The sequence below is a fragment of the Sciurus carolinensis genome, chromosome 13, assembly GCF_902686445.1.
Source record: "Sciurus carolinensis chromosome 13, mSciCar1.2, whole genome shotgun sequence".
NCBI classification, from domain to species: domain Eukaryota; kingdom Metazoa; phylum Chordata; class Mammalia; order Rodentia; family Sciuridae; genus Sciurus; species Sciurus carolinensis.
In genome coordinates this window covers 48,118,847-48,146,134 of record NC_062225.1, presented here as the reverse complement: position 1 = coordinate 48,146,134, position 27,288 = coordinate 48,118,847, and the positions used below count along the sequence as shown (strand labels likewise).

At 36.6% G+C, this 27,288-nt stretch overlaps 3 protein-coding genes across 7 annotated transcripts in view; 1 reads left to right on the top strand and 2 right to left on the bottom strand.

Annotated features, from left to right (window-relative positions):
- Clhc1 (clathrin heavy chain linker domain containing 1) overlaps positions 1 to 5,922 on the bottom strand; it is a 40,449-nt gene extending 34,527 nt beyond the window's left edge. For 3 of the 5 annotated variants that reach the window (XM_047522515.1, XM_047522512.1, XM_047522516.1), the window contains exons 1-2: positions 5,846 to 5,922; positions 42 to 146 (exon numbers count right to left, since the gene is read on the bottom strand). The gene's annotated coding sequence lies outside the window, so the exon portion shown is untranslated. Of the gene's footprint in view, positions 1 to 41; positions 147 to 5,538; positions 5,677 to 5,845 lie in introns of those variants that run through there. The other 2 variants (XM_047522513.1, XM_047522514.1) reach the window with 2 other exon arrangements.
- Positions 5,923 to 6,296: 374 nt separating this feature from the next.
- On the top strand, positions 6,297 to 8,537 carry Rps27a (ribosomal protein S27a). The gene is made up of 6 exons (XM_047523102.1): positions 6,297 to 6,321; positions 6,423 to 6,487; positions 6,953 to 7,007; positions 7,478 to 7,563; positions 7,733 to 7,864; positions 8,355 to 8,537. Exons 2-6 carry the CDS (start codon positions 6,440 to 6,442, stop codon positions 8,502 to 8,504), a joined length of 471 nt encoding a protein of 156 aa, XP_047379058.1. The 5' UTR covers positions 6,297 to 6,321; positions 6,423 to 6,439; the 3' UTR covers positions 8,505 to 8,537.
- A 667-nt stretch (positions 8,538 to 9,204) lies between these two features.
- The window catches only part of Mtif2 (mitochondrial translational initiation factor 2), a 30,747-nt gene continuing 12,663 nt past the window's right edge, over positions 9,205 to 27,288 (bottom strand). The window contains 13 exon segments of the mRNA XM_047523101.1: positions 9,205 to 9,617; positions 10,272 to 10,412; positions 12,226 to 12,390; positions 13,698 to 13,838; positions 14,131 to 14,383; positions 14,901 to 15,105; positions 17,375 to 17,499; positions 19,910 to 19,936; positions 19,938 to 19,992; positions 19,994 to 20,048; positions 23,496 to 23,672; positions 24,673 to 24,833; positions 25,278 to 25,449. Of these exon segments, the coding sequence (XP_047379057.1) occupies positions 9,445 to 9,617; positions 10,272 to 10,412; positions 12,226 to 12,390; positions 13,698 to 13,838; positions 14,131 to 14,383; positions 14,901 to 15,105; positions 17,375 to 17,499; positions 19,910 to 19,936; positions 19,938 to 19,992; positions 19,994 to 20,048; positions 23,496 to 23,672; positions 24,673 to 24,833; positions 25,278 to 25,449 (1,850 nt within the window). The 3' untranslated portion in view covers positions 9,205 to 9,444.

Below are 27,288 nucleotides of genomic sequence, written 5' to 3'. Positions count from 1 at the left end.
GATTTTATTATAAATCTCATCCTTGATATGAAGGTACTAACCAAAAATTAAGAGGCAGGGCTTCTGTTAAAATCCATCCATCAAGGCTGAGGATAAAGCTCAGCAGCAGAGCTGTTGTCTCACATGTGTGAGGCTCTGGGTTTGATCTTCAACACAGGGAAAAAAAAATCCATTCATCAATAATGTCAAAGATAACAGTATTTTGGAGAGTATAGTTTTCAAACATCTTTTTACATGGCTTTTCATAAAGAATCATTATTCAAGTGAAATTGATACAGAAGGTGGTTCCTAAAATCCATCCACATTAACACACTGAGTTAGGCTGTGGGTGTAGTTCAGTGGTAGAATTCATGTTTAGCATGTGCAGGACCCTGGGTGCAAGCCCCAGCACCAAAACAAAGAAAAAAAGCATACTGTCATTATATTAAACAGACAGAATTATATCAGACAGAATGCTTGACTAGCTTTGTCTGGCTAGGCAAAACATTTTAACTTTTCTCTCAGTTACAGCAATATATATCCATGGAATAAAATCTGAAAATATAAACTAAAGAAAATTAGTGAAGAGAACAAAAATCTTCCAGAATCCTACTACCCAAAGATAATTGCTATATTTCCTACCAATCTTTATAAGCATTTGGTTCAAATTCTATATTCAGTTGTATATTCTAATTTTCCACTTAATATTAAAAGCACTTTCCATTTTTTTAAATAGTTTTTTAAAAAAATTTTGTAGTTGTAGATAGAATGCCTTTATTTTGTTTATTTTTATGTGGTGCTGAGGATCAAACCCAGTACCTCACACATGCTAGGTAAGTGCTCTACTACTGAGCTACAGCCCCAACCCCGTTGTTAAATAGTTTTTAAAACATAACTTCTGGGGCTGGGGCTGTAGCTCAGCAGCAGAGCACTTGCCTAGCATGTGTGAGGTATTGGGTTTGATCCTCAGCACTACATAAAAATAAATAAAGGTATTCTGTCCATCTACGACTACAAAAAATTTTTTAAAAAACATAACTTCTGCCGGGTGTGAGGCACTAAGCAACGCAGTGAGACTCTAAATAAAAATTCTCTAAATAAAATACAAAATAGGGTTGGAGATGTGGCTCAGTGGTTGAGTGCCCCTGAGTTCAATCACCGGTACCCTGCCGCCTCCCCCGCACCACCGCCCCTGCCCCTGCAAAAAACAACTTCTTATGATTGCAAGGTATTTCACAGTATGATACTTTATAATTTGTTTAACCATCTCCCCTACTGTTGGATATTTTCACTATTATAAGTAATGCTGTGATTGATAAATGTCTAAACCAATTTTATGATGTTTTAGCAACATAACTGACACCTAGTTATCTGAAATAACAGATTTATTTCCTATATAACTACAGGTCATAAAAAAAAGGGCAGTCATCAAAATGATTTTGAAGTTTAAGAGACAAAATTGATCTTATACTGATGAACTAGATAACAAAAAGTCAATTTATAAATGAACATAAACTACAACAAGGTAATAACCCATAATGGATAAACAGTTTTCATAAATGAAAAATCAATTAATTTATTAATTCATTGAACCAGTATTTATTGAGTGTCTACTAAGCACCAAGTAGTATTTCATAGCTAGGAATTCAACAATAAATAAGATGATGCCCCTGGCTCCTTGGAGCTTAAACTCTAGCAGGGGAGACAAACTAAAAACAATGTAAGTTTAAAGAGCAAAAGATAAAAATCAAAGGAGGAAAGAATAGGTTTAATCACATGGGAGTAGTGGTCACATCAGAATACCAGTGGCATCCAATAACCCTTAGGATAAAATTCAAATTCCTTTATTAATGCCCTTTAGGAACCAACAACTCTTTCTCTCTGATAAAATCTATCCTTTTCATGTTTTTGTCTTTCTCCCCATACCCATTCTATCCCCCCCATGAGATTGTTCTTTTACCTTAGGGTTTTGTATAATTCTCCCTTCCTGCAATAATCATCTCACACTCGTCTTTCCCTTGCCCCCCAAAAATCCACACAAGCACACTGCATTCACTTGTTCTCCAGATCTCAGCCTGTATAGTTTCAGGAAAGCTGCCCTGAATTCCCTCATACTTGGTCACGTGCCATTGGCATGTTCTCCTATAGTACTATGCACTTCCCCTATCGCAATATTATCACTCAGTCACACTGTATTTTAGATTTTCTTTTTTTATTCTCTGCCTCTCCTGTTAGGATTTAAATCTGACAAGATCTGGAACCAATATGTCTTATCCCCATTACCCCTCTTCCACCCACATGCATTCCAGTGCATAGCAGTTTCTGGCAGAGTGAATATTCAACAAATATTTGCTGAATCACTAAGCAATAACCTTGTCTTCTCAGAAGACATGTGACTTATGATGCCCTCAAACCAGAAGACAGTTAAAGTAATCATTCCTTAGCATATTCAAAATGTCACTGAATTACACATATCAACTAAGATTGCCATTCACTTGTTCAATCATATTAGATGCTTAAGGATACACTTAAAACAAGTCACCAGGGTTCCTAATCAAATCTGTTGGGTCTAGTAAATGAGTCATGGGTACAAAGCAGAGAATGCAGTGTGAAGCAGAGTACAATGGAATACAGATGCCCATACCCATTTCATTAACCTGTGAGAGGGGACAGGGAAACGTTAAGGGAAACATCCAGTGGAACAATATCTAGGATAATGCTATATTTACTTATTCAATAAATACTGAGGGCATCTACTGTGTGTCTGCCACTTTCTAGCCACTAGAGATATAGTACTGACTAAAAATCCCTAACTTCTCAGAAATTAATTCAAGTAGAGACAGACAACATACAAGTGAAAAATGAATGACAGATGAGGCACGTTGTATGAAATAAAATAAGACTGGATATGGGAGATAGAGTACAGAAGTTGAGAGGGTAATGCAGAGCCAAGAAAGAGGAAAGCCTTCACTGACCAGGTGACATTTCAGAAAGTAGGTGATGCAGATTCCTGCGAGAAGTGGTTGAGGCAGAGAATAGGAAATCTAGAGGCCTCAAGGTGAGACAGTATGTTAAGGAACAAGAAGGAATGTGGGACTTGAAGAGAATGAGAAAGGGAAAGAACAGATAAGGTGTGAGGTAGCTGTCACATCATGCAGGACACAGGGCTATGGAGGCAGTCCATGCGGTGCCCATTTCTCTGGGTAGTTTTGGCAAGAGGACTACCCCTTTCTCTGGGTTGGCAGGACTACTACCAGTCCACACTGAATGGACTGTGACCTCCACTTGTTCCTATGCTGGAACAACAATCTCACTTAAAGAAACTAAAGCTTTGCTCTGGTGAGATGGGAAGCAGAATGATAGCTGATTCACATTTAAATTGCTCTGGCTGCTCTGTGAAGAATGGATAGATTATTAGGAGACAAGGGTCAAAGCTGGAAGTATTTTTAGAAGGCAATAATCTGGGCAAAAGATGATGGTCCATTAAAACCAAGTAGTAATAGTGGAGGTGGTAAGAAGTGCTCTGCACATATTCTGAAAACAAAGCCAAGATTTCCTTAGAGGTTAAACATGGGGTTTGAAAGAGCAGTCAAGGATGACCATACAATTTCTGGCCTTAGCATATGGAAAAATGAGAACTTTCACATATAAAGGTGGGAAGGGCAATTTCATGAGATTCAGAGTCTATGGCTTGTCTTTTAGAGAGGTTAAATACACAGCTAGATATGTGAATCAGAAGCTCTGGGAAGTGATCTGAGTGACAGTTTATGAGTCTTCTGCATATAAATGGTATTTAAAAATTATTAAAATGAGATAACTTGGGGAATATAAATAAAGGAGATACCTGTAGACTAGGGGTGCTCTAAGTTTAGAGGTCTCATCAATTAAAAGGAAGCAGCATAAGAGCCTGGAAAAGAGCATTTAGTACAGTAGAAGTGTTAAGAGATACCCTGAAGTTATGTGAATAAAAATGTTTTAAAGATAAAGAAGTGAGACTTGTAGCTCAGTGGCAGAGCACTTGCCTAGCATGTTGAGGCACTAGATTCGATCAGTAGCACCAAATAAAAATAAACAAAATAAAGACATTCTGTCCATTTACAACTACAAAAAAAATTTTTTTTTTTTTAAAGGAGGAAGTGATCAGCTGTGTTAAATGCTGCTTTCATCAAAGATGAAATAACCAGTTTAGCAACATGGAGGACATTAGTACCCATTACAAGAGCTACTCCACCAGAATGGTGGGACAAAAGCCAGATAGGTGCAGGCTCAATGAAGAGAAAAAACTGAAGACAATGAGTATAAACAAGTCTTTAAGAGTTCTGTTGTAGAGATTAGTTAGCAAAATATGGATGAAGAATATTCCAAGAAGGGGGAAAGAATGAATTCTTTTTTTTTTTTTTTAAATATTTTTATAGTTGTCAATGGACCTTTATTTTATTTATTTATATGCGGTGCTGAGAATTGAACTCAGTGTCTCATGCATGCCAGGCAAGCGCTTTACCACTGAGCCACACTCCAGCCCCAGAATGAATTCTTTAGAAGTGACAAAGCCTTTGGACAGCATAAGTCAGTAACTTCAATCAAGTCAGTGTTATTAAAATGTGAAGTGAGAGATGGGTTTAGCAGGTCAGACTGTAAAAGAGGCGGAGGCTGAAATCATACTAAGGAATTTGGATTTTAGAGGGAAGGCAAAGCATTTGAAGTAAAACAATGACAATCAGTTTACTTTTTTTTTTTTTTTGCGGTGCTGGGGATTTGAACTCAAGGCCTTGTGCTTCCGAGGCGAGCACTCTACCAACTGAGCTATATCCCCAGCCCCAGTTTACTTTTTAGAATGAATATTTTTGAGGCAATAGAGGTTGGTTAGGAAGGAAAAAAGACAGAGGTTAATAAGGAACCCCTGTAGGAGAAAATACAAGAAGCATGAATTGAGGGTGGGGAGATAACAGACATAAGACATAAAGAGGAAGGAAGATGAAAGTTCAAAGCCAGTCTCGGAACTTACTGTGTCTCAAAATAAAAAAATTTTAAAAAGGCCTGGGGGTGTAGCTCAATAGCAGAACGCTTGTCCAGCATGTGAATTCCCTAGGTAGGACTCTAGTACTGCAAAAGAAGAAAGAAGATTTTCTTAAAGCTGAACAGTGTCATGCTCCTGGTAGTCTCAGCTACTCAGGAAACTGAGGCAAGAGGATCCCAAGTTCCAGGCCAACTTAGGAAACTTACACCCTGACTCAAAATAAAAAATACAAAAGGGCTGTGGATGTAGCTCAGTGGTAAAGTAACCCTGGGTTCAATTCCTAGTAAAAAAAGAGAGAGAGAGAGATTCAGAGTACATTTGAAAGGATTCCGTGGTTTGTAGAGAAAGGGCAAGGAGAGGGCATAACTTGCTATACGTACTCCAAAGTTTTCCCTATCAGGATCTTCGCCAATGCCACGTCCAAACCTGTAAATTCTACAACCTACCTTCTGAAAGTTTTAGCATGTGACTCCATTCTCAAATTTGTAAAACTCCTGAAACTTCCGACCAATTAAACCCTTTCACACCAAGGAGTGACATACCAGGCCTAGAACCTTCCTCCGGCTAGAAGACTTGGGGGGTTGAAGGCAGGAAGTGGGCTACAGAAACGGCTGATCACCCACTTTTGAAGATTTCACCTGCGTTCTGCTTTGCCCCTTTCCCTTTCCCTGGAGGTTTGAAAGACGACGCCTAATCCTCCCTCCCTCCCCCTGCGACTCTGTAAGAGGAACAGCGACACTTTCAGACTCACGCTCCTTTCCCGCCTCTTGAACCTTCCCTTCTAGTTATTCCCGACACAGTCCCACCCTCCCAGAAACCATTACTCCGCTTCTTTTCTTTAGCCCTCACCTGAATCCCCTTCTCCTACCCGACTCCAGTGGTTAGAGACCGTAACTAGGGAGCCTGGGGTGTGGAATTGCATCTCGGGACAAGTAGTCCTGACGAGAAAAAAAAAAAAAAAAAAAAAAAAAGCAGTGGGAAACTACAATTCCCAGAACACACTTTCGTTTTCTCCCTTTCCCGCAATCTCAATAGCCACTTTGAAAGACCCTTTTAGCCACCTCGACCGCATGCGAACGGTCTTTTAAAAACATCTTTAAGTTGTTGAAATCTACCATTTCGAGAGCATTCTGCAGGCTAACGTGAGGAATAAGCTCCGACTTAGACAAAGGAGAAAATGAGTCTCGCGACCTAGTCCGGCACTGGGTTAGACAGCTGCTGTGATAGCAGCCAGGCATCTGCTGTGGTCGCCTAAGGGGTGGGATCTTTGGCCGGGAAACCCCAGGGCCAGCGCCGCACTCTTCCTTTCCAATCCGCCATCTGCGGTGAGTGTGTGCTCGGGTCTGGCCTCCGCCGGGCGGCTTTTAAGTCGCCCAAACCGGTGTCCCCCACGTCTAACCTGTGTCTCCCTTTTCCTTGGTTTCAGGTGGGACCACCGCCGAGATGCAGATTTTCGTAAAAACCCTTACGGGGAAGACTATCACGCTCGAGGTACGGGCTAGGTGGTGTGAGGAAACCAAGGCCTGAATATGGTGGTGAGGTGTATTTGGATACCCGCGCCGCTTTCCAACCCTTAGGACGCGTCTCCGAATTTGCGTTCTGAAACCTGGCCCTGAATTTTGAGGGTGGTTTGCGGAGCAAGCGTCTAGGGCCAGGCCTCTAGTCTCGCGTGGTTCCGGCCAAATGTCGAAAGCAGGGAGCCCGGGACGGGGAAGGAGATGCTTCTCGCTGGGCGGGCACGTGTGGCCCAGCAGCCGCCGGCAACCCTGGGATAGGAGGGAAATCGTGCTCACTTGTAGCATCCATTGGCGATTGCCCACTGGGTCAGCTTTATTGGGTAGGCTTCAGCACCCCTAACAGAGTTTGGTCCTGTGGGAACTGTCAGATTGAATTAAATCAGTGTTCGTTTTAGTTTCTTATAGTGTAACCAATGTACTTTCATTTTAAAACTCATAGGTTGAACCCTCGGACACTATAGAAAATGTAAAGGCCAAGATCCAGGATAAGGAAGGCAAGTAATATTTGAAGTTTAGGAAAATTAACCTGTACAGACACTCCTTACCTGTAAGCCCTTAGCCTGTCTGCGTTCGTAGGGTGGGAAGACGTCAGATTGACAAACTAAAATACTAATGGAATTAAATAATAACTGTTAATGAGCATGGACTCAGGCTCATTAAGTTGCTGAGGTTGAACTTGTGATCCTCCTGCCTTAGCCTCCTGAGCCACTAGGATTGAAGGCATAGACCACCTGCATCTAGCGTTAATTTTGTGTGTATGTTTTGATACATAAAACGATTATTGTGTTGACACGTATTAAACTAGCTAACGTGTAAACCTTTAGAACTACGTGTAGCTCTGTAGAAAGGACTCAGACATAAATAGCAAATATTTGATTCTGAATTATTTTGTAAATCTGGAGCATATATACCTTGTTCTGCTGACTTAAATTTGGGGTTTTTGTGTTTTTGTTGTCTGCATTAGGAATTCCTCCTGATCAGCAAAGACTGATCTTTGCTGGTAAACAACTGGAAGATGGACGTACTTTGTCTGACTACAACATTCAGAAGGTTTGTTTGGGGGAAAAGAAACATCCCCTTAAAATTTGGGCACATTAAAGAAAACAGCAATAGTTTTTGGCAGTAGATTCCTGGGTGTTTCCTACACTAACTTTTGAGATGCATGATATTGGTTGTCCTTATCTGTAGCATAAAAGTATGTTTCATCCTCTGTTAACAGGAGTCCACTCTTCATCTTGTGCTAAGGCTTCGTGGTGGTGCTAAGAAAAGGAAGAAGAAGTCTTACACCACTCCCAAGAAGAACAAGCATAAGAGAAAGAAGGTTAAGTTGGCTGTCCTGAAATATTATAAGGTAAACCAGTTTTACACGAAGAGTAGAATACAGAAAACTTGTTTATTTGTAAACAGCCTTTGTAACTTGTTGGCATTTTCTTATGGAAAAAAGTAAATACCTAAATGAGCCTACTTTTGATTTAAACAAGGTATTCTGAAAATGAAAAGTTCACAGTTTCTGAAGTCTTCCTCTTTGGTAGTTGAATATACTTATATTAATGGAGTTTAGCTCTAGTGCTTATTCCACAGGGTTCTGAATTTGAGGCAAGGTCTGGATTCAGGACTTAATTTAATCTGCCAGTAAGCAAAGCTGGATTTTAATGTACAAATATCCTATGACTTACAAACTTTTGTTGTAGTATAGTATTGGTAATAATTTGGAGTGCTTTAGTTTATAAGCACTAAAACTAGTATTGTTGGGGTTAAAAAGTTAAATACTCCCAAGTCTTTCAAATCAGATTTCAGAATGTTTTGTAAAATAATCTTTATAGCAAGTTTGTATTTTTCAGGTGGATGAAAATGGCAAAATTAGTCGCCTTCGCCGGGAGTGCCCTTCAGATGAATGTGGTGCTGGAGTTTTTATGGCCAGCCACTTTGACAGACATTATTGTGGCAAGTGTTGTCTGACTTACTGCTTCAACAAACCAGAAGACAAGTAATGTGTATGAGTTAATAAAAGACATGAACTAATATTTAATTGTTGAATTTTATTGCAAATTTAAAGACTTTTGAGCATCAAATTGATGGTCCCGTCATCCTTTTATATGTTTCTGGTGTACTATTGCCTGCATGTGAATATTGATTTCACACATTATGTGACCCACGTGGTTCTGGGTCAACTACTCGATATTTTCACTATATAGTAAGTTCTTAAATTTCCTGTACTTTGACAGGAGAAATTTAACATTAGCTGTCTAAATATGAGCCAGTTTGACTTCAGCACTTAAAGGCATTTCGGGTCAGGAACTGTTATTTGTAGCATAGGATGGTGAGCAGGATCCCTTACCTCTCAACTTAATGACAGGGCTACCCCTAATAGTTAAGACTTTGTCTTAAAATGTGTGGCATGTAGCTACTCCAGACACAGGAAATTTTAAAACTGGGTTCAAGTTGCCAATTCAAAGATGTATCCTGTGCTAGTGGGATATTTGCTGTTTGCAATGCAAGGGAACACACTATTGGTTAATGTTGTGCATGAACTCTTAGAAATTGTTCTGTTCAGGATGAATCCTTTTTAGTGCTGTTCACGACAACAACAAAAAGACAATTTTAAGCAGTACATGTTGGTGTCATTTTACCCATGGAATTCAATTCAGGGAGGATTGGTTTGTGGTGCCAATCTTAACTGAAGTATGTTTATTAAACTTACATTCAGTGGTAATGCTACCAATTCCTTTTTTTTTTTTTTTTAATGTTCCCACTTGAGAATTTCATTGGAGACATCCTTGAACATTTTATTTCTGTAGCAATCTGACATGCTCTAATACACATGGTATACCTTTTGATCGTTTAGTGGCAAATTTTTACCTTCGATATAACAAAACTAGTTGATATAAAATAAAGCAAAGACATTTCATCACTGGCATTTTTAATACAGTTTTAAAATCCTGGATCCCAAGAAGTCTTAGGTAAAACTTCCCTTTCTTCATAACAAACAATTTCATCTCCCACTTGGAATTCCACTTTTTCTTCATCTAAACTGAGACCACAGTCCATTCCAGTTTTGATAACTGAGATGTCATCTTTATGGTGTTTCAATGAGGTCAATGAGCCTTAAAAAAAGAAAAATTTTAAGGTCAATATAAAGTACTGTAAAGACCAGCACGAAGGCACACACCCATAAACCCAGCAATCTGTGTGGCTGAGGCAGGATGATTTTGAGGCCAGCTTCAGAAGTATTAAACATTACGTAGTTTGGTGTTAAAAGGAAAGTCACTGAAATGCTTAGAAATGTTACATCCCTGTCATTAAATGGAATTTTATATGAGGAAAGCCCAAAAGACTTTTAAAGTCTACTATTTAAAGATAGATATTCTCAGAGCCTGAATGAGAAAAATCAACAAACCTTGTAGGCAGTAGGTCAAATTATGAAAAGATGGGAGTAGGGGAGTGGAATGTGTAAGTGTTGGAGATAAAAGGTAGACCAATTTTTAAAAGGTTGGAAAACTGCTGCATGCAATGGTGCATGCCTATAATCCCAGCTACTTGGGAAGCTGAGGTGACAGTTTCTCAAGTTCAAGGCCAGCCTGAATAACAGTGAGGCTCGGACTCAAGTCTCCAAAGTAAGAAGTAACAGAGAGGGGGACTATCACTACAGAGAAGTTAGGAATGGCCTAAAACAGGGTTATGGCAGTGAAAGATCAGTGGATTTCAGACGGTTATGCAATCAGGTTTGGGGACTGCAGAGATCATAGGATGTTGCTTACCTTTCCAAATAACCTGTCCTTTGCGAATTAATTTAAATTTTTTTTGTTTTTCTAAATGTCCCTTTTGGACTCTGCAGCCAGCCACAGGAATTTTCTTCTTTCCTTCTGTTACAGAGAAGGTAGCTAGTATAGAAGCCTCACCTTTAGGAAGAAAATTATGTTAGTGATTCTGAAAAATAATGCCTGCTGTTCTACAGTATAAAAAGTATACAGTATAAAATTGCATGTCCTGGTTTCTTTCCACCCAACTATTTCCCTGTCCGATAAATAAAGGAATAACAGATGAACTTGGGGGACCAAGGTTAGAGGTAGTATCCCAAGTTCAAGACTAGACTGGGCAAGTTGGCTGGAGATGTATGTAGCTCGGAAAGCACATGCCTAGCATATGAAGCTCTCTACCACAAAAAATGAACATGAAAATCCTTGGGTATTGCCACTTCAATGAAAACCTACTTCAATATATTTTCTATAGCAGATCACCTGTCATTACCTGATCTATTTTTAAGTCACTTAAATGTTTTTATATCTACTTATAAACATTCTGTAACTTTTTCCTCTGAAAGTTAAGTTCCCATAATGGAATAACTTACCAATTGTCTAAGGTGTCACTTGACTGGTGTTACTTATTAGTGGGATTTGACTAGTGTTTGCTCACTTCTAAAAAGCCTCATAATATGACTTTCCAAATTGCTGCTTGTAAAAGAACATACAAATATCTGCATGATCATGTTTAAGCAGGTCAGAAACTATATGGACCAAAATGTAAAATCAAATATCATCATGAGGAGACATTAGACATTAACAATTAAGGTATGTTCTATAGTCGCCAACCTATGCACTTCAAAGAGGTCAAGGTCAAGAAAGATTGAAGAATGATTCCAGATTAAATGAGACTAAAAAGAGATAGGACAATGAAATAACCCATGACGCTGGATTAGAGGTGTATCTACAAAGTACACTGTGAGGACAACAGACAAAATCTGAATATAGACTGAACTAGAGAATATCATTTAATCACTGGTTTTGTAAGAATCTGTGTACTTATTTAGCTAATGTCCATATTTAGAGGCAAGTGGGTACAATATAAATTCAGCCTTTAAATCTGGCTAAAGGATGTGCTAGATAATACTTAACAAAGTTAAGTTTTCTTTTGGTATAATTTCTCTGCCAGTCCCCGGACAAAATCAGTGGCTCCTTCCAAAACACTGCTAAAATATATATATATATATATATATATATATATATATGTTGTACCAGAGATTGAATCCAGGAGTGCTTAACCACAGAGTTACATTCTCATCCCTTTTTTAAATTTTGAGACATCTCGCTAAATTACTGAGGTTGGTTTCAAATTTGTGATCCTCCTGACAGCTTCCCAAAACAGCTGGGACTACAGGCATGTGCCACAGCACCTGACGACACTGTTAATCTTTATGCTGCCCATCCTAGTCAAATTTGTACTACCATTAGTTGTTCATGTCTATATTGGAGGGCAAGTTTTTAATGTGTTATTAGCCTTTGTATTTTCAGGGCTTAAATGAAGCACAAGGTGTTTTAGAGGACACAGGTTTATAATACATAGGAAGTTACCAGGAATTTTCATCTTATGGTCATCAGTTTTTCAAGAATAATAGATATTTATTGAAGCACTGAATGTATTTGCCTTCAACTTTGCTTGCAGATGCCGTTTACAACACCTAAGGTATGAATGGTTAAAAGTAACACTCAGGCCAGGTGTGGTGGCATACACCTGTAATCGCAGTGACAAGGGGAGCTGAGTCAGAAGGCTCACAAGTTCAAGGCCAGCCTTAACATCTCAGCAAGGCACTAAGCAATGCAGTGAGACCCTGTTTCAAAAATAAAATGGGCCAGGGATGTAACACGGTGGTAAAGTGCCTCTGGATTCAAACCCCAGTACCACAATAAAAAAAAGTAACATGCAGTGAACACTTACCTATTAGGTGTTCCTCTACAATACAGGGCAATCTGCTGCTCAGTTCCTCCTGCAAATCTTCAATAAGACGGTAAATGATTTTATGAAGTTTAATTTTTACTCCCTTTTTTGCAGCTGACTGCTGGAGAACATTGCTTGCATTCACATTAAAACCATATATAACACCTGGAAAGCAGAAATAATAAAGTAACACATATTATCATTTATCTTTCAAGCAGAACTCAAATTTTATTCTATATAAATTAAATGGCAAAAGCAATCAGGGAAATAAAAAATTGTGGGTTTTTTTTCACAAAAACTAGTAAATTTTCAAATCATTGAATTTTATAAATTGTTCAATAAGGAAATTTTCTTCATGATACTAAATTATTAAGAAACATTATTTTAAGTGCCTATAATGTGCAAGGCAGTATGCTAACAAAGCTCTGGTTTTATGCCAAACAAAACAAAAAATAAACAGGGCTAATATATTGTTTTATTTTAATAATAATTCCATTATTAAATTGTAATCCTGGGCTGGGGTTGTAGCTCAGTGGTGGAGCACTTGCCTCACATGTATGAGCCACTGGGTTTAAGCCTCAAAACCATACAAAAATAAATAAAATAAAGGTATCGTGTCCATAAAAAACTAAAAAAAAATTTTTAAAAATTGTAATTCTACTGCCTAAAAGTTTTGTGGTTTATATTTGGGTATCCATTTGGCCAAAGTTGTTCAAAAATTACTTAATTGGCAAAGTTCAAGAATTGGTCATTTTTACCAAAGAATAATAATATTTAACTGCAAATACTTTGAAAGAAAAAAGCAAAGTTGGCACACACTTGTAATCTCAGCAACTCAGGAGGGTAAGGCAGGGGTATTGCAAGTTTGAGGCCAACTTCTCAACTTAGCAAGGCCCAAATGTCTTGCTGTCTCAAAAAATGAAAAAGGGCCTGGGATGTGGCTCACTGGTTTGGTGCTCCTGGTTCAATCCCTAATACAGAAAAAAAAAAAAAAAGGAGAAGAAACAAGGAAAAACACCTTGAACAGAGAGAACGAAAGAAAGAGGGAAAGACAGAGAGAGAGAAAGAGGAAAAAAAGAAAGAAAGAAAGAAAGCTTAAAGAAAAAACCGATCACCCTGAAAGTTTAACATTAAGAAATCCTTGGGCTATGGTTGTAGCTCAATGGTAGAATGCTTGCCTACAACATGTGAGGTACTGGATTCAATCCTCAACACCACATAAAAATAAATAAAGGTTAAAAAAAATCCTTCACTATACTTACTCATAAAGAATAGTGCTAGGTTAGTAATCAGTGCCTAACAAATACTTTCATCAGCATTACTGAAAAGACCTTTTCATTAGAAGTGACATCTAACCCTACTGTGGGAAGGGTGATGATAATGAGAATGCCAGGTATGTCAAGTCAAACAAGACAAGCAAATGGTCACAATGGGATTGAGAAACACGGACAAACAGGAAGTAAAAACCTTACCATCAAATGTTTCAGCCAAGTTAACATCATTTTCACTAATATCACCCACTCCATAATGTACTAAATCTAGCTGACATTCATGTGAAGCATCATAGGTATCCATAATGTTTAAGATGGCCTCAACAGAACCATCAACATCACCTAAATACAGCAAGAGTTTAAAATTGTTAGTGTTAAGAATTAGGCACTGACAAGAAAGAAAATTTAAAAGGAAAAAAAATTTTAAAAGAATTTATATAAAGTATAATGAACCAAATGTTCACTTACAACTAAATTAGTAAGAAATATGTTCACTTAGAAAAATGCCCTACAAAATACCGAATTTTCACTCAATTTTTGAGTCCAAACTCCCAGAGGAGTTTGAGAAGAATAAAGAATAAAGATATACAAGTATTCAAAAGGTGAGTTGTAAAGCAAAATCTTCAAAATATACCTTTAATAATTATAGGTAGTACATTTGAATCTCTTTCTATTTTCTCTTTTGGCTTTAAGGGTTTTTGTTCTTTTCTTTCTAGATACTTTATAAATGATCTCTTCTTCCAGTGCAAAGTGCCATACTTCTCACGGGCTTTTCGATATGCTTCTTGGTGTTCCTTTCGTTTTTCTTCTAGTATTTTCAGATCATCTTTACTTTTCTCCTGTTCTTGTTCGAACTTCCTCCAGTCAATAACTTCACGTGCCCTTGACTTTATAGGGGAAATATTGGCATTATTTAATAAAACAGACACTGCTATATGCTAGCCGAAAAGCTTTGTATTTTCCCCTATTATGAAATTAATTAGTCTGAAACCACTACTTTTATAAGTTTCAAGAAACTTCTAAAATTCAATTTGGGAGCTTCTTGTATAATTAAATTTTTTAAATTATAAAATTATAATTTAATTAATTAAATAATTAAAATAATTAGTTTAATTTTCAAATTTTCTTTCAAAATTTAAAAATAATGCTATTCAAATTTTTAAAAATAACACAACTGGCTCCCTCAAGGCCCCTTACAAACTAGAATTATTTAACACTAATCACTTATTTGATAAAACAGTAGACTGATATTTAAAATCATGAAATCACTTGTGTATACTTATGAATATGTAACAACAAATTCCACCATTAAGTATAATTATAATGCACCAATAAAAAGGAAAAAATTTTTAAAAATAAAATCATTGTATCATATCAAATATGTAGGAATTAAACTTGATGTACCTCAGATTCTACTTCAAGAATTTCATCTCCTGCAGAAGGAAGGTCCCTCCAGCCTATAATTCCCACTGGCATGCTGGGATAGGCTTCATTGATTGTTTTTCCATTTTCATCAAACATTAAGCGTACTTTTGCCCAACTCTTCCCAGCAACCAAAATTGAGCCTTTTCTCAAAGTTCCTCTTTGAACTATAGCTGTAGTAACAGGACTAAAAGGAATGTATATGTACTTAATGCCATAATAAAGATATAATTATACTTTCTTAACTATAGCAAAGATATCTATATGCAGGGAAATATATATAAACCTATGTGTTAATTCTCTTCTCAACTACCAAACAATTTTTGTTACTATAAATACAGTTTTTTGAAGTTGGGCATGGTGGTTTATACCTGTAATCCCAGCTACTTGGGAGTCTGAAGCAGGAAGATCACAAGTTTGAGGCCAGTCTGGGAAACTTGGGGAGACCCTGTCTCAAAATAAAAAGGGCTGAGGATGTAGCTTAGTAGTAGAGCAAATGCCTAGCACGCACAAAGCCCTAGGTTCAATCCCCGGTATCACACACATACACACACAAAAATCCTGGGCTGTAGCTGTAGTTTAGTGGCAGAGAACTTGCCTAGTATTTTTTTTTTTTTAATATTTTTAGTTGTAGATGGACACAATACCTTTATTTATTTATTTTTATGTGGTGCTGAGGCTCAAACCCAGTGCCTCACATGTGCTAGGCAAGTTCTCTACCACTGAGCTACAACCCCAGCCCCACCACAAAAAGAAAAAAAAAAAAAAAAAAAAAATCCCAATAACCAAGAAGTGGAAGCAACCCAAACATCCATCAACAGAAGAATGGATAAACTGCCCAAGGAAAATGTGGTACATACACACAAAGAAATATTATGCAGCCTTTGTAAAGAAGGAAATCCTGTCACAGGCTACAACATGCATGGACCTAAGGGACATTATGCTAAAGAAAACAAGTCAGTGGTGGCTGAGGATGTAGCTCAGTGGTAGAGCACATGTCTAACATGCATGAGCCCCTGAGTTCAATTCCCACAACAGAGAAAAATAAAATCACAAAAGATAACTCTTGTATGATTCCATTTGTAAAATATCTAAAGTTGTTAAAATTATAAAAACAGAATAAAAAGGTGATTGCCAAGGACTGGAGAGAGGAGGGAAGAGAAATTAGTGTTTAATGGGTCTATAGTCTCAGTTTTACAAAATAAAGATGTTCTAGAAATCTGCACAATGTAAATGTATTTAATACTATTAAACTGTACTTAAAAATAAAAAGGTTAGGGATGTAGCTCAATGGTAAAGTACTCCTGGGTTCAATCCCCAGTACCAAAAATATAAAAATAAAAAAGGATAACATATTATAATTTTTTTTCTTTTGGCAGGACTGTGGATTGAATCCAGCAGTGCTTTATCATTTAGCTATATTCCCAATCCTTTTTGTTTTTTATTTTGAAGCGAATCTCTCTTTTTTTTGGTAGTAGGAATTGAAACCAGGACTGTTGAACCTAAGCCACATCCCCAGCCCTTTTTATATTTTATTTTGAGACAGGGCCTCACTAAGTTGCTGAGGCTGGCTTTGAAATCACGATCTGCCTGCCTCAGCCTCCCAAGCCACTAGTATTACAGGTGTGAACCACCTCACCCAACCACAGTCTCTCTTGCTAAATTTTCTAGGCTGCCCTTGAACTTGCAATCCTCCTGCCCCAGGCCCCCAAGTCACTGGAATTACAGGCATGCTTCATCATGCCCAGTTTAACACAGAAAATTTAATGACACATTTCTTACTACAATAAAAAAAAAAAATTCCTACAAAGTTATGTTAAGGGAGGAAGCAAAGAGCACAGTGTTTTGACACCATCCTAATCTACTTTTTATGCCACTGTTCATGTCAGCTCACAGTTGGTATAGTATATAAAACAATGACAAAATCTTGCATATAGGAAGATCAAGAAGAGAACACCATTTCAAAAACCTTCCTGCTCTCTCTCTCCCCCTGGCTTTCACTCTCTCTTGCATGCGTGCTCTCTCTCTCTCTCTTTTCCTCTCATTTCCTCTCTTACCCTGCAGGGAGAAACTCTGCCTGTTTGCTTAATATATTCTCTTATGTGGAAAAAAAAAAAAAAAACCTTCCTATATATTATATTAATGGTAAGGTCATAAAGAATTTAGAATTGATATTCCTTTCAATTTAGGTTAAGTCTAGTCAGGGGGAAAAAACTGAATTACCTAAGTCATTGAAGTATGACTAGGTGTATAAAGATAGTTGCTATGGTCTATTGACAATAACTGCTTTTGTGTTCTGTGTGCCAGTACAATAAATACTTTTCAAAACAAATGCTTTGAAAATATTGTTCATGAACTATAAATAACATGCAATAAAAACATGCATTGTTATATAATCAAGTCACAAAAATCATGGAACAAAATTATCAAAAAGAAGCATTATAGCACAGTCCTACCCTCTTCCTTTGTCTGTGAAAGACTCAATTACTGTTCCTTCCACTGGACCAGTGGGATCTGCTTTTAATTCTAACATTTCTGCGAGAGCCATGGTTGCTTCTGCCAAAGCCATCAGATTATCACCCTTTAACAACAACAACAACAAAGGTTAATATACATTAATAAATACTATCTGTGAATATAAATACTAGGGTCAAAAAAACAAATTATCCTTGACAGTTATACTTTTTCTTTAAGCATTCAAAGCAAGAATTACTCAACTTTTAAAAGGAAAGAAGGAAGGGGAGAAGGAAGGAAGAATCAGCAAGAAAGCCTGACCCAGGTATAGGTCTTGCAAGGAATAATAGACTTTTTAATAGGTTGGTCACTGGTGGTCCTTGCTAATACCTTTTTTTCTTTTTTGCGGTACTGGGGATTGAACCCAGGGCCTTGTGTTTGCAAGGCAAGCACTCTATCAACCGAGCTATATTCCCAGCCCTAAAGTTTGACCTTTTTTTTTTTTTTTTTGCTAATACCTTTTCGTAAACACATGCTTATTAATTCTTTCTCCTCCATCTGCCTCTACAATTGTTTTCTTCTTCTCACTACTAATGATGCTACTTTGCATTTCAAGTTTTATAAAATTTAATAAGCCTGCAAATCTACTATTTCATTTGACTCACTCAAGAATCCTGTAAGTAAATCAAGCATTACTTAGCATTATTAAATAAATGAGGAAAAAAGCACTGACTATACTAATGCTCTAAGCCATACCCTGCAACCATCCATCTATGCATTCCTGAAAAATCACTTCATATCTCTGCATCTCCTTTTCCTCAACCAGAAAATGAAGGAGCTAGGTTAGATTATTCTTTAACCTTTAATGATTTATGTTTACAATGCTCCCTAGGACTCCAAGATCACAGAGTTAATTAACTGGTGATGGAACTGGAACTGATGGGCAAGGAATCTTTCACATTCTGTCAGCTAAGAGATTGTTCATACTAATTACAGAGTATAAAGCAAAAATGTGAAAAACTGACTAAATACTTTGCTTTCCCAACAAATTATATCTAGTATTTATTCCAATTAAAAAATACCACTTCAAAAAAGCAGAGTTGAGGTTGTTTATTTGCATGAAATAGCCCTCTGTGTCTTTGAAAAGACCTGTCTTATTCCCTGCTATTCTTCCCCAATTCCTTCAATTCCCTAGGTATCATCTCTGCCATGCCTCTAAATTTGCCTCAGCAGCTGTTACCCATCTGTTCATCTGATGGTATCACAGCAGAAAAAGTGGCTAAGTCTTCAAATATTTTAATGTTATTGAGATACGTGTGCTATTTGGATTTCATAGTGCAATAACAATTGAGGTAAAGTGGAAAGATAAAATAAGGTGGCATTTTATGAACTTCAGAGAAAAAGAGGCATAGTTTTCCTATTAATGGCATATTTTCTAACCTGGAGATAACAGATTTATGGAAATTAAGGAGGAAAAGAAATTTAGTTGGAGAAAAGCAGTGGAGTACAGCACCAACCCTTCAATGAATAATCAGGGGGATAATGTCTGTATTATAGCAACTGTGGAATATGATGAGAAAGGACAAAAAAGGAAATCATTATTGGTAGCACCCTCTGTAGGATAAGAGAACTGGAAGATGCTCATATAAGACAAGATAAGACCTCCCTTGTGTTTTTCATCCAAGAAAGGATAATTGGTAATTTAAAGGAAAACAGAGTTCACCATAGATAACATTATAAAACCGACAGCATTTTAATCCACAGAAACAGTAATTCAATAACAAAATCAACCCAAATAGTTAATCTTTGTATTAGTGAAATTTTTGTTTAAATTTCTCTTAAATGTCCAAAGCCCTATTTTATAGTTTGTGTTTTTTTTTTTTTTTTTTTTTTTTTTAACCTATAAAAGGCACGGGCAAACCTTTCTTATACCAACTTGGTTTCATTTGTTTAAAATAGTCTTTAGCCTTCTGTTTTTACTATCCTCACATCATTTTACCATTTATTCCCCTTATTTTAAGTACCTCATTGTTTAAAAAGCATTAGATTTAGAACTGACTCCCCACCAATCAGCTATGCCACCATGAACTGGTAACTGACTTTTGTGAGTTCATTCCTAATCTGCCAAATCAGACTAATACTAGCTTTGCCAGGGGCTCAAAGGATTTTCCTAAATTAAAAATATTTTTCAATATTGGGGATTGAACCTGGGGCACTTTACTACTGAGCTATATCTCTAGTCCTTTTCTCTTTTTTCTTTCTTTTTTTTTTTTTTTTTAATTTGAGACAGGGTCTCACTAAATTGCTGAGAGTATTGTTAATTTGCTGAGGCTGACCTTGAACTTGTGATCCTTCTGCCTCAGCCTCCCAAATTGCTGGGATTATAAATGTGTGCCAAGGTTCCCTGGTTGCCCAAAGAATTTTTTAAAACAATAAAAATCACACATGTCAAAATGTTCTTTAGGCATAACACACCATGTGCATGATGTAAAGCACTCTCATCTGCACACATCTGTCTCTGAGGTAGCCATATTTACCGTGAGTGCAGAGATATGCACTGCTTGAAACATACCCTCCATAATCTTCACACACCACATCATAAGCCAGCAACTCTTTTTCACTTTTCAGGATCAGCCTCAGCTTTGTCACATTTATTTATTGCAAGGACAATAGGAACTAAAAGAGACAAAATGTAAATGAGAATACCTTTAATTCTGAATTAACACTGAGACAACAACCTGTCAGGCTTTCTTTTTATTCAGTGGATGTACTTATTTATAGAAAGGCTTAAAAGGTCCACCCAGACTCACATCACCCCTCCCTCTACACATAAGAAGAGATTCATATATAAGATATTAAAACTGTATTATAAGTAAATTCTGAATTAAGAACAGACACCTTACATGAGAAAAAATTTTTAAAAACAATATTTGGGGAGATAGAAGCCTATCCTTAAATCCAAAAGTAAGATAAGTAACTACACTGGTGATAATCTCTAGGGAAAAAAAATCATAAGTCTAGTTTAATACCACTAGATCACTTGCCTCTTCTAAGTTTTGTTAACTCATTTTAAAAAAAAAATTGTTTAAAATTTTGTTCTTTTGCCAGGCCCAGTGATACAGGCCTATAATCCCAGTCTCTTGGGTGGCTGAGGTAGGGGGACTCCAAGTTCAAAGTCAGCCTGAGTAACTCAGTAGTGAGACCCTGTCTCAAAATAAAAGATACAAAGGGCTGGATGTAGCTCAGTGGTAGAGTGCCCCTGGGTTCAATCCCCAGTTCTACCAAAACAAAAAAAAATTTATTCTTTTGCAGTGATAGAAATGGAACCCAGGGCCTCACTCATGCATGCCAGACAAGCACCACTGAGTTACAATCCCAGTCCACGCTTTACTACTATTTTCTTTTCAAAAGAGATTTTCCTCCGGTTTCTCTGTAGGGGAAAATGAAAATTCTGCACTTTTGATTCTTTGCACCAATTCTTTCAGTCTGTTTGTACAGCATCCCCAACTTGGTTCTCCAGCTGCTTCCAATCATTCATCTGCTGGGTGCACTGGTCTAGTTCCCTGGTGAAAGCCTTTATTCATTGATAAACCCAACATCCCATCTTCAGCTGAATCTAAGTATCATTATTGGCAAACTTTCTTTTGGGACTTATAGCAACTCTTTGTTTATATACTTACTTTAGTGACCATATATAGTGGACTCTCAATAAGTATACACTTAATGAATGAACCAAATAATCTTATAATCATTCATTATTGCTAAACATATCCTCTCATTAGAGATATCACACAAAATTCTAGGATATAATTCTAGTTGAGTTTCACTATCTCCACCATTTTCTCAGGATCAAAGGAACAGAAACTGAAAGTATAGGTCACCGCTCTTGACCGACCTTCTCCCACCAGTGCGAACTTGCACCCAATCAGCGCTTGACACCCCGCCCAGACCCCTAGCAACAAGGCTCACCCAATCAACTCTCACCCCATTTCATGCCCCAACCAATCAGCCTCTTCTCAGCCCTATATAGTGTGTACATTTTTAAAATAAAACAGAACTGCTCCGGAGTTTGGCTTTGGTTCGTGTCTCCATGTGATTCCTTTCAGAAAGAGACAAAAAGTTTCTCAAACTATAACCTACTACTGTGAAAAAGTGCATATTTTATATTGATAAGCTTGAACTTAAAAGGGATCCAAAGAATACAGGCAGAATAGATTCATGATATAATGAATTGATTCTATCAACCAACTGCTTTATTATATGATCCCTGCAAATTATACCTCTCTCCTTTTGCCATGTATTGCCTAGAATTATTAAGATCAACATACAAACACAGTTTTGAGGATTAAAAAGGAAAGAGAATGCCTGTAATCCTAGCTACTTGAGTGACTGAGACAAAGAATTGTCAGTTCAAGGCCAGCCTCAGAAACTTAGGAAGATACTGTTTCAAAATTTAAAAACATGTCCTGGAAAATATAAAATAAAATAAATAAGAAGGACTAGGATGTAGCTCAGTGGTACAGCACTCCTGGGTTTAATCCTCAGTACTGCAAAAAGAAAAGGAGAATAATACAGGAAGCTAGAAGAGTCAGATCCCAAATTCAAACAAGTCACACATTTGTTATGTAATTATATATAATTGGGGAGAGTTCTGGCTGCTGCCTGGGTTTCAGTTTTCACATTATAAGATGAAAGAATGGGCCTAAAACAGTAATTCTCAACCTGTTTTTTTTTTGTTTTGTCTTGTCAACAAACCTGGAGGGAATACAGCATTCCAAATTTTCTCATTAGGGGGCAGGTACAGGCATCATATCACAATAAGAATGAATGTATAGAGTATATATATTTACATATATGAAGCAATTTATTATTATAATTTCCAAATATTGGAGACAGAACCCAGGGATGCCTTACCCCTCAGCTACATCCCACCTCTCTTTATTTTGAGACAGGGTCTTGCTATGTTGTTGAGGCTGGCCTTGAACTTGCAAACCTTCTACCTCAGCCTTCTGAGTCACTGCGATTACAGACATGCTCCACTTATTATAGTTTTTAAATGAAGAAATAAGGGAGAAGATGCTAGGCATGGTGGCATATGCTGGTGATCCCAGTAACTCGGAGGATGAGGCCGGAGGATCACAAAGTTCAAGGTCAGCCTCAGCAACTTAGCCAGGCCCTAAGCAACTTAGGGAGACCCTGTCTCAAAAGAAAAAAGAAAAATGAGAAGAAAAAAAAAAAAAAGAGAGAAATAAGGGAGAAGATGATCAGATGATTTTCCAAAGCCTGCAATTTATTCCTTTGATTAAATAAGAACTTATTAAATGCAGATGAAGATCCATGTATGTCTAATATGTCAAAATACACTCTACTGTCATGTACAACTAAAAAGGACAAATTTTTAAAAAATAAAGCAAATGAAGGGCTGGGGATATAGGTCAGTTGGTAGTGCTTGCCTGTCAAGCACAAAGCCCTAGGTTCAATCCCCAGCACCGCAAAATGAATAAATAAATAAATAAATAAAGCAAATGAAGAGAAAATTTCTCTTAAGAGAAGAATTCCAGGTAAGTGAACAAGGAATAATGGAATATCACCTCTTGGCAATAAATCTGGGTAAAGGATAAATAGGAATTCATTATCCTATTTTTTTTTAATATATATTTTTTCTAGTTGTAGATGGACACAATATTCTCATTTTTATCCATTTATTTCCATGTGGTGCCAAGTACTGAACTCAGTGATTCCCACATGCAAGGCAAGTACTCCACCACTGAGCCACAACCCAGTCCCTATTATCCTATTCTTAACATTGCATATATATAAATTTTCTATAATAAAAAAAAATTTTTTTTTTAAGTGGAAGAAAGACTTACTTGTGATCACAAGTCCCAAGCCAAATCCTGCTAATGTCTTTTCTTTAGTTATATATCAGTGGGAAAACAATTTAACTATATTTGAAGCTTATCTGAAAAACAGGTATAACAATCCTGGGGCTGTTGTGACAATTAAGTGAGTTACATGTAAATGACTCCAGAATTGCAACTTTATGGAAGAGATCCTTTAAAAAAAAATCAATAAATAATAAGCAACTTTCTTTCTAATACACACAAGTCAGCCACACAATACCTTGAGCATCTTTAGCATGCTGAATAGATTCTATAGTTTGTTTCATCACCCCATCATCCGCAGCTACAACCAACACAACAATGTCAGTGACCTGAGCACCTCTAGCTCTCATTGCTGAGAAGGCAGCATGTCCTGGAGTATCAAGAAAGGTTATATTTTCCCCAGAAGGCAGAGAGACTGTGGAAACAGAAATCCAAGAACACCAAAGATTCAAATATGAACTTCATTAACATATATATGGAATGTATATATGACATTATCAATACAATCAACAATTCTTTAAAATAATTGTATTCCTTCCACTAATCTTAATTAGAACAACACAGATTGGAATTTCACAATGAAAACTTACAAAATACCAGAGAGACCTTTAGGTTTTCTTTTCATGTAACAATTTCAAACTCCTGTTTCTAGAATATAGTGCCTTTCATAAATGTACCAACTGACATTCATTCTGGAGTGAGAACAGACCAATAGTGGTATAGTCAGTCATACCCCACATTAGCAAACCACATCTGCACAAAGGACTTGAGCCAGAAAAAGGCAATTTAGTACACAGATAGTAGCTCAGGATCCTTGGTTTAAATCTCATCTTTGCCAGTTACTAACTATGTACTTTGGGCAAGTTACTTAACCTGAAGAAGTCTCAGCCTCCTCAGCTATAAGTAGAAATATTAATACCTACCTCATGATGCTGTTGTGAAGATAAAAGAGATAAAGCATATAAGATGCACAGTGCTGGGGCTGGGGATATAGCTCAGTGGGTAGAGTGCTTGACTTGCAAGCATAAGCCCTGGGTTCAATCCCCAGCACTGCAAAAAAAAAAAAAAAAAAAAAAAGCACAGTGCTGGGCACATGTTAAATGCTCACTAAGCAGTAGTTATTAATTATCATTACCAACATTATCACAACCTATCATAGGAGGTTATATAAGCATAATTAATTAATTGAGTAAAAAATTTAGGCTCATTAAACCAAACTAAGAACAACCAAGAAAAAACAGTTACATAAATTTCTCAGAGGCGGTACAAAATAATTTTAACCACTCACTCTACATTTCATCAATCCAATGGCTTCCCTTTTACTTTGAATTTGTATGTTTCATATCATAATATTTGATTAAAGAAAATAGTAAGTGGGGTTCCCAAGCACATTGTAAGGTAATCTGTATTCATACCCAGAAAGGCACCAATGTGCTGAGTGATGCCTCCAGCTTCCATTGCTGCCACTTGAGTTTTTCGAAGTTTGTCAAGTAACGTCGTTTTCCCATGATCAACATGGCCCATTATAGTAACAACAGGGGACCTTGGAGTTAATAAAGCTGGATCTGCCTGGGGCCTACAATTAACAGCAAAGGAGTTTTCATTTCTTAAATACCAGAAACATTTCATAACCTGTGAATTGGTTTGCAGTTACCTCTCTAAGCTACCATTAACCATAAAACCCAATATTCAAGTTTAATTAGACACAATTATTTTTCTCTTCACTACATATAACTACTTGTAACAGAATATTTAATGACTTTTTACCTATATTTGGAATCTTCACAACAATGGACAGAAATGAATCAAATTTTAAAATTCGGGCTAATATATACAGTCAACATACTATGGAAAATAACCTTTAGAGTTTTATAACCTGAATACACTTTCTGATGCTTTAAGCACTTTGAAAAGAAGTTTACCCTATATTCATATACCATTTTAAGGCAAATCTTCCCATTAAGATGTATGAATAAAACTATATATGGTCTCCTTCCTCCAATATATAGGTAAGTTTTACCTTCTTACAGCATCTTTATTTTCTCTGACTTTGTCCTGTTTTAATTTGCTCCACTTCAACTTCATCCCTGCCTTCTTTATTACTTCTTTGATCCACATTTCATCCAACTGTGAGTGTGCTTCTAGTGAATCTACATCAATAGCAGTATTCAATAAAGCTTCATATACATAATCTGGTCGGAATAAGACAAAACCTTTTAGGATCATGCATTAAATGCTTAAGAAAGTAACCTCTATTACTAAGTCTACATAAACAGTATACTCAATGGGATGTATAAAGGGGACATATAAGTATATAAACTTTCTCTAATGTTAACAAATTACAAAAGTGAAAAAAATTAATTCCTTAAAATAATGCACTCATATTAACTGACATTTCTATATATTCATAAATATTTATTTACCTTCTGAAACATCAATAAAACATTAAGTTATATGTTGTATATATTTAGCATGTGTGGTTGATCAGCCTATTTCTTTGAAAACTTTATAGGCTCATATGTCATGCACAGACATATGTGTATGTGTATATACAGAAAACATCTCTTGTTATTTACAATAGTTATACTCTACAGAGCTGCCATGAATACTAAATTAGCAAATATTGAACCACTGCTCTTAAGAGAAAATACAGGGTTAGGTTCCTTCAAGCCTCTAATCATATTTTATCAACTGATCAATATATAAACTTACTTTGTGTGTTTCTATCTAAAGACACTTTTAAAAATACATATTGTTGATTAACATCGAACTCACAGCTAATAGCATACCTGATACCTAAGAAGCTTGTGTTAGACATAAACTTCCTACATAATACACATCACAATCTTCTTGTGTTTACAAACATTGGACAGCACTTTATCACTATACTAAGGAGTCATTTTAAAGAGCAATATCATCCATAAAAGCATGAAAATTTGAAAACATGACCTTAAACAGAACAGTTTCTAAAAGTTTACAGCGTAACAGGTGAAGCAAGAAGGCAGAGAATTTCCTTGCTCTATCTCACTGGGCACATATGCATGCAGCAACCCACATTTTCACAGCACTGAGCATGTCCAGGATAACTACAAAAGTGCCCTGAATATTGTTTTTTAAGCTACAAATATTAGCAAGTAGGCAAATTTGTAAATGCAGATCTACAAAAAATGAGCATTGCCTGTATGTACATTCAGATACACAAACACACACACATTTCTGAATGTATTCACCCATGATTTATGTACTTGTTTATGTATTTATTTAGGGTTTCCAAAAAGTCATGAAATAGCCGGGCATGGTGGCACATGGCTATAATTCTAGTGACTTGAGGGGCTGAAACAGGAGAATTCCAAGTTTGAGGCCAGCTCCAGCAATTCAGCAAGATCCTCAGTAACTTAGTGAGACGCTGTCTCAATAAACAAACACGCAAACAAACAGACTAGGAATGTAGGTCCACGGTAAAGCACCCCTGGGTTCAATCTCCAATAGAAAAAAAAGTCTTGAAATAAAGGAAAAATATTTACTTATTCTCTTACTCATTTTATTTAATGTGTTTTAATCTCAGTCATATTTCCCTGTGGATAATAAATTATGTATCTGTGAGGATGATGAAAAATATATTTTTATATTTTAAGACTTTCAGTCATTCCATAAACATACTTAGGAGATTTCATAGAAAAAAATCTTCAAATAAGAGCATTACACTAAAAAACATCCAGTTTCATGGTGTGCTGATAAATGTTTAATAGTGAGGCTCTCCAAAAATTAAAATCCCTGTTTTATAATATTTCCCAATTTCTATGTAGAAAGACTCCAATTAGACTTCATTTAATCTACCAACATGAAGTTGATGAATGCAGAGATGGGAAGAGATCATAATACCACACTATTATATAGTATTTCTACCATACAGATAAGAATAAATAACCTCAAAGCAATTAAAAATAGTAAGTAGTAACAGGCATTTAAGTAGTTAGGAAGTAAAGGGTTTTGTTGAGTTTCATTTTGTTTTGTTTACAGTAGTAGGGATT